The following is a 12,256-nucleotide window of genomic DNA, read 5'->3' as shown; positions in this document are numbered from 1 at the left end:
GTTGGGGGAACAGCGGTCAGTGTGGAGGGTTGGGGAAATATTAGGGGTGATGGGGAGATGGTGTTGGGGAAGAAATGGACAGATGACGTGGGGGACGGGGAGGGATGGAGAAAGGGTGTAGAGATGGAGGCGCAGTGTAAAGACATGGAAGCATGGATAAATAGAAGGAGAAAGAGAAAGAGATAAAATGATGACGGTCTGAGGTGGGAAACACCTGAACGGGTCAGGGTCAGAGTGAAAGAGTCTGTCTATATCTTATTGAAAAGCACAGGGTTGAACTAACTCACCGAGACAAACCTGAGTGTGACATGTTTTACTTTGCACTGGGAATCCTTCACAGGGAGGATTATTGCAGAATCGAGACCGGATCTGCTCCCCACCTCCACATGACACGCTACACTGTGACCATGGCGACCATTTGCTCCACCCCAATTGATCTGCTATGGAACGGAAGGAACAGCCATGTTGACAATGTAATTTACATTTGACAAGTGACACAAAAGTGGAAGCGTCACTGGAAACTCACCCCCACAGGTGCCATTACAGTCACGTGACTCCCGATCTCTGCCCACGCACACATCCCTGAGCTCTGAGCCACAGCTTCGGTACCGAGTCTCCAACCCTGCTCCACAGGAACTGGAACACGAGCTCCACGCTGACCATGGCCTCCAGCCTAAGGTGGGAACAGCAGGTATAAGATGGTATATACAAGGATATCAGGAACAGTCCCAGAAAACTGGTCAGTAACAAGATAGTGGGAACCAGCATCAGTAGCTGGAATCAGGGTGTAAAACATCAGGGCAACAGAAGGATTAGTGAAATAATAACTAGGAGGAGAAGGAAATGATTTAGTCTATGCATTTATTTTGCAGTTCAATGAATTACAGCTTCAATGTGAGCAGATTTCACGAAGCCACCTTTCCTGTGTCACTCTCTATACTGAGCTAGCAGGAGCCTGCCATGTTTACCTGACACAGATGCTGCTTGTGGAAGGATCAGGAAGTGTTTCTGAACTTCCCTCCTAAGAAGACTAGCATTAATTTTTTTGGACTCTGCTTCCTAGTCTGAGACTCTTCAACAGGTGGGTACCCTTCTCCATCCTCCCTACCATAGAGCCATACTGCATGGAAGCAGGCCACTGATGCAATAGGCACCCACCCATATTACTCCAACCTCCAGCACTTGGTTTTACTCCAGCCTTACGTTTTAATGGCTTGTCCAAACATTTATTAAATACGGAAAATTACTCTACTTCCACCACTTTTTCTGGCAGTGTGTTCCAGGAACTCTCCACTCTCTGGGTGAAGATCCCCCTCAGTTCTCAACTAAATCTCTTGTCACAGCATAAACTTATGTCCTCTAGTTCAATTTCACTCCAATGCAGAGTTATAGAGCACTACAGCACAGAAACAGGCCCTACAGCCCATGTAGGCCATGCCAAACTTTATTCTGCCTATTCCCAATCCCATACCTTGGCTATATCCCTCCATACCCCTCCAGTCCATTGACTTATCCAAACTTCTTTTAGATGTTGGCAATCAAATCTTCAATCACCACTTCTGCCGGCAGCTCATTCCAAACATGCACCAGCCTCTGACCGTGGAAGTTCCCTTCAATATTTCACTTTTTAACCTTAATCTACATCCTTTAGTTCCAGTCTCACCCAAGCACAGCGGAAAAATCCTGTTTGTATTTACCCTATCTATATCCCTCATAATTTTGTATATTTCCATCAAATCTCTCCTCATTCGCCTAAGCTCCAGGGAATAAAGTGCTGATGTGTTCAGACTTTCTCAATAACCATAAGACAAAGAAGCGGAATTAGGCCATTCACAACATCGAGTCTGCTCTGTCATTCCATCATGGTTGATTCTCTATCACTCTCGACCCCATTCTCTTGGCTTCTCCCCATAAATTTTGACAGCAAGGCATTTGATAAGGTACCCCATGAAAGGCTTACTGAGAAAGTAAAGAGGCATGGGATCCAAGGGACATTGCTTTGTGAATCCAGAACTGGTTTGCCCACAGAAGGCAAAGTGTGGTTGTAGATGGGTCATATTCTGCATGGAGGTTGGGCACCAGGGGAGTGCCTCAGGGATCTGTTCTGGGACCCTTACTCTTTGTGATTTTTATAAATGACCTGGATGAGGAAGTGGAGGGATGGGTTCGTAAGTTTGCTGATGACACAAAGGTTGGAGGTGTTGTGGATAGTGTGGAGGGCTGTCAGAGGTTACAGTGGGACATTGATAGGATGCAAAACTGGGCTGAGAAGTGGCAGATGAGTGATAAGTGAGAAGTGGTTCATTTTGGTAGGTCAAATATGATGGCACAATATAGTATTAATGGTAAGACTCTTGGCAGCGTGGAGGATCAGAGGGATCTTGGGGTCCGAGTCCATAGGACATTCAAAGTAGATGCACAGGTTGACTCTGTGGTTAAGAAGGCGTATGGTGTATTGTCCTTCATCAATCGTGGAATTGAATTGAGGAGCCGAGAGGTGATGTTGCAGCTTTATAGGACCCTGGTCAGATCCCACGTGGAGTACTGTGCTCAGTTCTGGTCACCTCACTGCAGGAAGGATGTGGAAACCATAGGAAGGCTGCAGAGGAGATTTACAAGGATGTTGCCTGGATTGGGGAGCATGCCTTATGAGAATAGGTTGAGTGAACTCAGCCTTTTCTCCTTGGAGCGAAGGAGGATGAGAAGTGACCTGATTGAGGTGTACAAGATGATGAGAGGCATTGAGTGTGTGGATAGTCAGAGGCTTTTTCCCGGGGCTGAAATGGTTGTCACAAGAGGATACAGGTTTAAGGTGCTGGGGAGTAGGTACAGAGGAGATGTCAGGGGTAAGTTTTTTCACTCAGAGAGTGGTGAGTGTGTGGAATGGGCTGCCAGCAATGGTGGTGGAGGCAGATACCAAAGGGTCTTTTAAGAGGCTTTTAGATAGGTATATGGAGCTTAATAAAATAGAGGGCTATAGGTAAGCCTAGTCATTTCTAAGGTAGGGACATGTTCGGCACAACTTAGTGGGCCGAAGGGCCTGTATTGTGCTGTAGGTTTTCTATGGTTCTATGTTTCTAAATAAGCAAGAACCTATCAACCTCCATTTTATGACTTGGCCTCCACAGCCATCTGTGGCAATGCATTCTAAGGATTCACCACCTTCTGGCTAAAGAAATTCCTTCTAAAGAGATATCCTTCTATTGTGAGACTGTGTCCTCTGGTTCTAGATTCTCCCACTAGGAAACATCATCCCCATGTCCACTTTATCTCAGCCTTTCAATATTTTACAGGATTCAAAGAAATCCCTCCTCCTCATTCATCTAAACTCCAGTGAGTACAGGCCCAGAGCCATCAAATGTTCTTTCATTCCCACAACAGTTCTCATGAACCTCCTCCTGACCCTCTACAATGCCAGCACATCCTTTCTTAAATAAGGAGCCCAAGTGCAGTCTGACCAATGTCTTATAAAGCCTCAGCAATACATCCTTGCTTTTATACCCTAGTCCCCTCAAGATGAATGCTAAGATTGCATTGGCCTTCCTTACCCCGGCTCAATGTGAATGTTAATCTTTAGGGAATACTGCACAAGAACTCTCAAGTCCCTTTGTACCTTGGATTTTTGAACTTTTTCCCTGTTTAGAAAATAGACTACAAATTTAACATTTCCTGACACTGTATTCCATTTGCCACTTCTTCAGCCATTCATCCAAAAATGAAGATATCAGGGGAATTACTATTAAAGGGAAAGAACATAAATTGTCTTGTTACGCAGATGACATTTTGATCTATCTAGGGCAACCAACATACTCTTTACTTAAACTGATGTAATCCTTTGAACAATATGGTCAATTATCAGGATACAAGATCAACATAGATAAAACTGAATTACTTTCATATACCTATAGCCCACCAAGAGAAATTGAAAGTAGATATCCCTGGCAATGGCAAACAGAGTCTTTCAAATATTTGGGCATCATTATGCCAAAAGATTTGGCAAAATTATCAGAATGCAATTATCAGCCTATATATAAAAAAATTAAGGAAGATCAAACAAGATGGAACTCAATTCCTATTTTTAGTCTCAGTTCAAGGATTGAATCTATTAAAATGAATATACTGCCCAGACTGTTATATCTCTTTCAGACCCTACCAATAGAGATTCATCAAAATCAATTCAATGAATGGAACAAAATGTTATCCAGACATATTTGGCAAGGTAAAAAGCCTAGAGCTCATTGCAAAACTTCGCAATTAGCCAAGGAAATGGGGGGGATGGGGCCTACCCTCTCTTAGAGATTGTTATTTTGCAGCACAGTTGAGAGCTGTGATATATTGGTGCAACCCATCATATGACGCTCAATGGAAAAACATTGAGGAGAGGATACAGGCAATTTTGGCTGATAACAACCTACAAAGATACACAAATACTATTGAGGTAACCCATGGGTGAAATGGACTCTTAAAAAATGGAAAGCTATTATTAAAGAATATAAACTAGAGGAAGATATTGCAATTCTTAAATGGTGTGCATATGACTTGGATTTTACGCCGAATGAACTGGATGCTAGATTTAAGGACTGGACAGTTAATGGAATAACACGTACAACATGCTGGAGGAATTCAGCAGGTCGGGCAGCATCTGTGGAAACGAGCAGTCATCGTTTTGGGCCAAGACCAAGGTTCTTGGCCTGAAACGTTGACTGCTCGTTTCCACAGACGCTGCCTGACCTGCTGGGTTCCTCAAGCGTGTTGTACGTGTTGCTTTGACCACAGCATTTGCAGTGTACTTAGTGTTTATTAAAGGAATAACAGTTCTTTGCAATATAATGAAAGAAGGAACACTGTTCAGTTTTGAAATGCTTAAAGAGAAACACTTATTAGAAAAACAATATTTTTATCGGTATTTACAGATGTGACAATATTCTTAATAGGACGGTTAAAAATGTAACCAAGGCAAGAACGTGTTTGATAGAGCTATTTAGAAAAGCATATAATTCAGATAACGGTAGTAGAATCATTTCAAGCGTGTATAAGGGTTTGTCAAATCTTAAAACACATTCAACTTCATACATTAAAACAAAATGGGAGAAGGAAGGAGGGATAATTATATCTGAGGAAGCATGGACAATAATATGGAGGTATCAATGGAAGTGTACCAGTTCACAGAGACGGAGGGAGTTTGTTGGAAAAACTTGATATTTTATTACATCCTCTCAGAAATCCATCATGATAGTAACCTCCGTTTGCTGGAGAAATGGTGAAAATCAAAATGCAAACCATTATCATATTTTCTGTGAATGCCCCATTATCAAAGACTATTGGAGGGGGGTACACAATGCTCTACAAGACATCTTTAAATGTGAAATACCCTTAGAGAGTAAGACCATATATTTTGGGTATATACCTCAAGAATGGTTGAAAAGAGATAAATATTTAATGAATATACTGCTGGTGGCTGGTAAAAAGACTCTTACTAGGAAATGGTTATCACAGGAAAGCCCAACTTTAAAAACATGGATGGAAATTACAATGGACGTTTACAAAATGGAGAAGATAACAGCATCTGTTAATCATAAGTTGGAACAATTTGTTTCATACTGGGGAAAAATGGTTTAACTACATAATGCCTCATAGGCCTGATTTTATCCTCACGAATCAAAAAAAATGTTGTAAAAAAATCACTACCTACTTGTACATAGTTTTCTCCTTTCGCTTGTTCCTTCTTTCCTCTCTTCTCTATAAGTGTATACCTCAGATAAATATTATGTGGAGATTTGTGGCAAATATGACTATTTGATATATATGTACAATATCTGAAATACATCTTACGGAAATGTTTGTTTGATGATGAACTTACAAAAAAAATTACAAAATAAATCTCATCTGCTTCTTACGGCTCTACATGTTGACCCCAATGGACCTGGTTCTCCCTAGTCACCCTTTTACTGTCTATTTAACTGAAGAACCTAAAGGTCAGGGTGTGGCCCATGCGGGGTTGATAGGAAGACAGCAGGAGCAGGGGATGGACAGAGCGAAGCAGCAATTAAAACAAGGCATAAGCAAGAGTTATCAGCTGCGGGGTGAGGCGGTGACTGGATGTGGACCAGGCAATGACTGACCAGTACAGACATGGCAGGATAAAGCAGAAATCAACATGGGTAAATGTGATTAGTGTAGAAAGGCGCAAGGGTAGCAGAGACTTGGTAGGCTGAAAGGACTGTTTCTGCGCTCTCTGATGCTGTACAAGACACAAATTTGAAGGAAGAGGGGAAACATTTAACAGGAATGTTTGTTAATAGATCTTCCCCATCTACACTTTCAGCCCTTCATAGAGTTCATAGAAGAATTAAATCTTCTTAATGTTGAAACAGGTGATTTAAGTTCAAGAAAAAATGTGACAGAAAATTTAAAACTCAGTATTAACATGGAATGACAGACCCTGTATCTGGAGTGTTGTAAAGGAACTCCTGTTTGATGTGTTGTGGTGTACAGTATCTCCCATGTCGAGTGCTGTGATAGAGCCCTTGTTTCTGTTGTGTGGAGCTTGTATGTGGAATGATGTGGTGGAAATCCGGTTTTCTGTGTTGTGATGGAGTTTCCCTGTCACATGTTGTGGTGGAAGTCCCATATTGCATGTTGCAATCCCACACTGCATATTGCAGTGGAGCTTTACACTGCATGCTGCGGTGGAGTTCCACGTTGTTTGTGGTTGACCCCACCACTGCACGTTAAGACAAAGCTTCACATTGCATGTTCCGGTGCGCTCCCAAGTCTTACCTGCACAGGGCTCAGTGTTACATTCCCTGCTCTGGCTGGCACCTCCTGAGCACAGTGTGCCACCATTCTGGGGTCTTGGACTGTTGCACTCTCGCACACGGTGCTGAGTACCCCCTCCACAGGTCTCCGAGCACAGCATCCAGGGACCCCATGGACTCCAACCTCCATCCAGACGACAGCTTGGGTGTGGGGAACAATCCAGTTGCCCATCCACACATGTACTGCAGAAGAAATTAGATTAGGCAAGAAGAGCCAACGTAGCGATGGAGTTCAGAGGGTTGGACCCAGGGTTCCCAATGGAGGGGCAAGCCATCCTGAGGGTGAAATTAGTGGTTCCAGAGAAAGGGCTTGTGTTGGCTGAAGAGCAAATACTGGGGAAGGTTCAGTGTGACTTGTTCGGAAGTGAGGAGTCTGGCATTGTGGTAATGCTCCAGCTGGAAAGGATGGTGGTTCCAGGGAAGAGGAAGTGATGAAAGGGAGAGGCCAGTGGTCCCAGGACACGAGATGATGAAGAAATCTAGTGGCCCTAGGTTTTCCTGATCCAGGAAAGGGAAGAGAGTCCCAGGAAAGTATCCTTTGAGAGGACTGTATCCCTGGGGGAATACTAGGTACCCTCGCAGAGAATCCAGTATCCTAGGGAGGTAGATGATCTGAAGAAACTGCCTGATGGCCCCTGGAGGACAGAAGACCAGGGATGAGAGGTGCCCTGGAGGTGGGACAGAGCTTTGAAGGGAAGAGATGGGATACAACGGCAAGTCTCACCAGTTGCTGCACTCAGTGTCTCTGCTCTCTCCGGCTGCTGTGTATATCCAGTTGCCAGCCCCTGGGGACAGGCTCCACCCGCTGTTCACACTCGTGTCTGCGGGGAGAAGGAAAAGGAGTCAGCAAATGTTCCAGATCACTGTCCTGCCTTCTTGTGTAAATGTCTCAACATTTCATTTTAAACCTGCAGTCAGGAGCAGGTTTCCAATGACTGGAGATTGGTAATTCCATTAACCAGTGACGTGCACTGTCTGCTTCCCTTGCTGGAGGATTGCTCAGAGCAGAGGCTGGGCCAGCCTCAAGAAGGTACCTCACGAAGGTTCCTGTCAGATCTCAGGAACTCACACCGTCCTGTTCCTTGTCGTGGGTTGCCCTTGCTTACCTCGTGACTTACAGCGACACTCCCTCTGAGGAACACACGAGTTATTCTGCAGCAACAGACCAGCAGGACATCCACAGGAAGGCCTGCAACTGGTGGGGTCACTGTCATCCAGGCAAAGTACATCTGGAGAGAGGTCATCACAGGATCGAGGACATGTCCGGCCACAGGGGAGCAAGACCTGGTCCCCAGCACAGTCTATGGACAAGAGCAAACAATTAGTGAACCCAGTCCTAAACCATAAACCTCCTCCCTGTGAGTGATCAAAGGATGGGCTCACACTGGAGCCCTACGCCAAAGCACACACCCTCCCTGTGACCAAAGGATACTCCTAAACTAGGCCTCATTCCCAAAAAATGCCCCTCTCCATGAGTGCCCAGAGGACAGACCTAGATTTGACCAACTTCCCACCCTGTGACTGAGGAGAGGTCAGACCCAGACTGGAGCTCATGCACCTTCTCAGGGTAATCAGAGGACCGATCCAGTTTGCCCAGTCTCTGAACCACACTCCGTGAAACTCTGGGATAATTAATAGTTCCACCATTAAGTTTTAAATAACATTAATTTGCTTTAATTCCTCCCTTTATTAGACTCCTGCTTTGGCCACATCTCTGGGAAGTTACCCACCTCCTCTACCCTTTGCTGCGTTGCAGGTGGTTTTGAGTATGGGAGTATTTGCTCTTCAGACATGCTGGCCTGGAAATAGGTGGAAAGGTATATTGTGCTGAGAAAAGATCGAAGGGTATGAAGTGTGGGGTCGTGCGTTCCTCAGGATTATTTCTGGGAATGACCGTCTATCAAGATACACTGGACAGTTTGGGGGTCTGTTCCTTGGAGTTTAGAAGAACAAGGAGCAATTTGTGTATTATTTTATGTAAATTAAATATACAAGATCCTTAATGAGGCTTGAGAGAGTAAACAAAGAAGTGTTTACACTAGCAGGAGAGTATCGAACATCAGGGCAAGTTGTTTGACACAGAGGTAAGCAGAAATAACTTCTCTCAAAGGCTGTTGAATCTCTGCCCCCTCACCCTCCCACCACTCCTGTAACTGTGATGCCTATCAGTATATAGAACAGTACAGGCCCTTCAACCCACAATGCTGTTCTGACTATATAAACCTACTCCACAGTCAATCTAACCCTTCTCTTCTACACAACCTGTAACCTTCCATTTTTCTTTCATGCACATGTATATCAATGAATCTCATAAACGTCCCTAATGTATCAGCTTCTATCACCATGCCCCCACCACTCTCTGTGTAAACATCTATGACATCTATCATCTCCCCTAAACTTTCTCTATTAGCCTTAAATGGACATCCACTGGTATTTGGACATTAGGTACTGGCTGTCCAGTCCATCTATGCCTCTTATAATAAGACCATAAGATATAGGAGCAGAATGAGGCCATTTGGCCATTCAATCGTAGGCTGATCCAATCCTTCCAGTCATCCCCATGCCCCTGCCTTCTCCCCATACCCTTTGATCCCCTGGTTAATCAAGGACCCATCTATCTCTGCCTAAAATGCACCCAATGACTTGGCCACCACAACCACTCATTGCAACAAATTCCAGATTTACCATCCTCTGACAAAAGTAATTTCTCCGCATCTCAGTTTTAAATGGACACCCTTCAATCCTGAAGTCGGGCCCTCTTGTCCTAGAGTCCCCTGCCATGGGAAATCACTTTGCCATATCTAATCTGTTCAGGCCTTTTAACATACTGAATGTTTCTATGAGATTCCCTCTCATTCTCCTGAACTTCTGGGAATACAGCCAGACATTCCTCATACAGTAACCCTTTCGTTCCTGAAATCATTCTTGTGAATCTTCTCTGAACCCTCTCTAATGTCGGTGTATCATTTCTAAAATAAGGAGCCCAAAACTGCAGACAATACTCCAAGTGTGATTTCATGAGTGCCTTATACAGCCTCAACATCATATCAACATCTTGTATTTTATACCTCTAGAAATGAATGCCAATATTGCATTCGCCTTATTCACAACTGATTCAACCTGGAGTTAACCTTCAGTGTATCTTGTACAAGGACTCCCAAGTCCCTTTACATCTCTGCATTTTGAATTCTCTCCCCATCTAAATAATAGTCCACCCATTTACTTCTTCCACCAAAGTGCATGACCATACACTTTCCAACACTGTATTTCATTTGCCACTTCTTTGCCCATTCCCCTAAACTATCTAAGACCCTCTGCAGGCTCTCTGTTTCCTCAACACAACCCGCTCCTCCACCTATCTTTGTATCATCAGCAAATTTAGACACAAATCCATTAATTCCACAGTCCAAATCATTGACATTCGTCATAAAAAGCACCGGTTGCAAAACCGACCCCTGTGGAACTCCACTGGTAACCAGCAGCCAGCCAAAATAGGATCCTTTTATTCCCACTCTCTGTTTTCTGCCAACCAGCCAATGCTGCACCCATGCTAGTAATTTCCCTATTAATTCCATGGGCTCTTATCTTGCTAAGCAGCCTCATGTCCAGCACCTTGTCAAAGGCCTTCTGAAAATCCAAGAACACCACGTCTACTGCATCTCCTTTGTCTCCCCTGTACTCTGTAATGTCATTCCTGATAATCGATTCCAACAACTTCCCAACCACAGGCTAACAGGTCTGTAGTTTCCTTTCTGCTGCCTCCCACCCTTCTTAAATAGCGGAGTAACATTTGCAATTCTCCAGTCATTCGGTACAATGCCAGAGTATATCAGTTATTGAAAGATCATTGTTAAGGCGTTCACAATCTCTCCAGCTACTTCCTTCAGACCCCGAGGGTGCATTCCATCAGGTCCAAGAGATTTATCCACCCTCAGACTATTAATATAATGGTCTACATGACTATATATGACTCAGACTATAATGGTGTGAGGGTGGATAATTCTCCTGGATCTGATCTTGTGTACTTCTATCAAGTTGCCTCTCATCCTCCTTTGTTCCAAAGGGGATTAAATTGACCTTATTTCTTACCTCTTTCACGTACATGAGGAGTAAAAATCTTTACGTTACGTCTCTGTCTGAATATGCAATGTGCAAATTATAGTAATTTGTAATAAACAGCATTACAACAGGACAGTCAATATAACATAGAAATACAATTGTGTCAGTGTGAATTAATCAGTCTAATGGCCTGGTGGAAGAAGCTGTCCCAGAGCCCACTGGTCCTGGCTTTAATGCTGCAGTACCACTCTCTGCAGAATCCTGGGATTGAGGGAAGTGCAGTTCCCATACCAAGCAGTGATACAGCAGGTCAGGATGCTCTCAATTGCGCCCCTGTAGAAAGTCCTTATGATTTGGGGACTCACACCGAACTTCTTCAACCGTCTGAGGTGAAAGAGGCGCTGTTGTGCTTTTTTCACCACTCAGCCGTTATGTGCAGACCTAATGGCGTTCTCGGTGATGTTTATGCTGAGGAACTTAAAGCTGTTCACTATCTCAACCCCATTGATGTCAATAGAGGTTAGCCTGTCTCCATTTGTCCCGTAGCCCACAACCAGTTCCTTTGTTTTTGCGACATTGATGGAAAGGTTGTTTTTTTGAAACCACAGTGTCAGGGTGCTGTCTTTTTCTCTGCAAGATGCCTCGTTATTATTTAAGATTAGGCCAATCAGTGTAGCATTGTCAGCAAATTTAATTAGCAGATTGGAGCTGTGGGTGGCAACACAGTCATGGGTATACAGAGAGTAAAGGAGGGGGCTTAGGACACTGCCCTGAGGGGCATTTGTTGAGAGTCAGAGGGGCAGAAATGAGGGAACCCACTCTTACCACCTGCCGGCAATCTGACAGAAAGTCCAGGATCCAGCTACACAAGACAGGATGAAGGCCGAGGTCTCTGAGCTTCTTGTCAAGCCTGGAGGGAATTAAGGTGTTTAATGCCTTTCCTGATAAGACACATTCTCTAATCCAGGCAGCAATCTGGTAAACTTCCTCCTCTGCAGCCGCTCTAAAGCTTCCATGTTCTTTCTACGACAAGGAGACCAGAACTGAACACCATACTCCAAGTGTGATCTAGCAAGAGTTTTATAGAGCTGCAACATTAGCTCATGGCTCTTGAACTCAATCCTCTGACTAAAGGCGGCCAATATACCATACACCTTCTTAAACACCCTATCAACTGGTGTGGACCCCCAAGGTCACTCTGTTCCTCCACACTGCGAGGAATCTAGTCAGTAACCTTGAACTTTGCCTTCAAGTTTGATCTTCCAAAGTGTATTACTTCACACTTTTCTAGATTGACTTCCATCTGCACTTCTCAGCCCAGCTCTGCATTCTGTCAATGTCCCTGTGTAATTTACAACAAACTTCTACAATGTCCACAA

General features: G+C 44.1%; 1 protein-coding gene across 1 annotated transcript in view; it reads right to left on the bottom strand.

Moving 5' to 3' along the window:
* The window catches only part of sspo (SCO-spondin), a 261,575-nt gene that overhangs the window by 96,614 nt on the left and 152,705 nt on the right, over nt 1-12,256 (bottom strand). Inside the window, exons 68-72 of the mRNA XM_059990301.1 lie at nt 7,925-8,119; nt 7,543-7,639; nt 6,781-7,001; nt 527-673; nt 288-440 (exon numbers count right to left, since the gene is read on the bottom strand). Coding sequence (XP_059846284.1) covers nt 288-440; nt 527-673; nt 6,781-7,001; nt 7,543-7,639; nt 7,925-8,119 — 813 coding nt within the window. The remainder of the gene's footprint in view (nt 1-287; nt 441-526; nt 674-6,780; nt 7,002-7,542; nt 7,640-7,924; nt 8,120-12,256) is intronic.

The sequence above is a fragment of the Hypanus sabinus genome, chromosome 1 (assembly GCF_030144855.1).
Source record: "Hypanus sabinus isolate sHypSab1 chromosome 1, sHypSab1.hap1, whole genome shotgun sequence".
Classification (NCBI taxonomy): Eukaryota; Metazoa; Chordata; class Chondrichthyes; order Myliobatiformes; family Dasyatidae; genus Hypanus; species Hypanus sabinus.
This window is presented reverse-complemented; position numbering and strand designations above follow the sequence as displayed.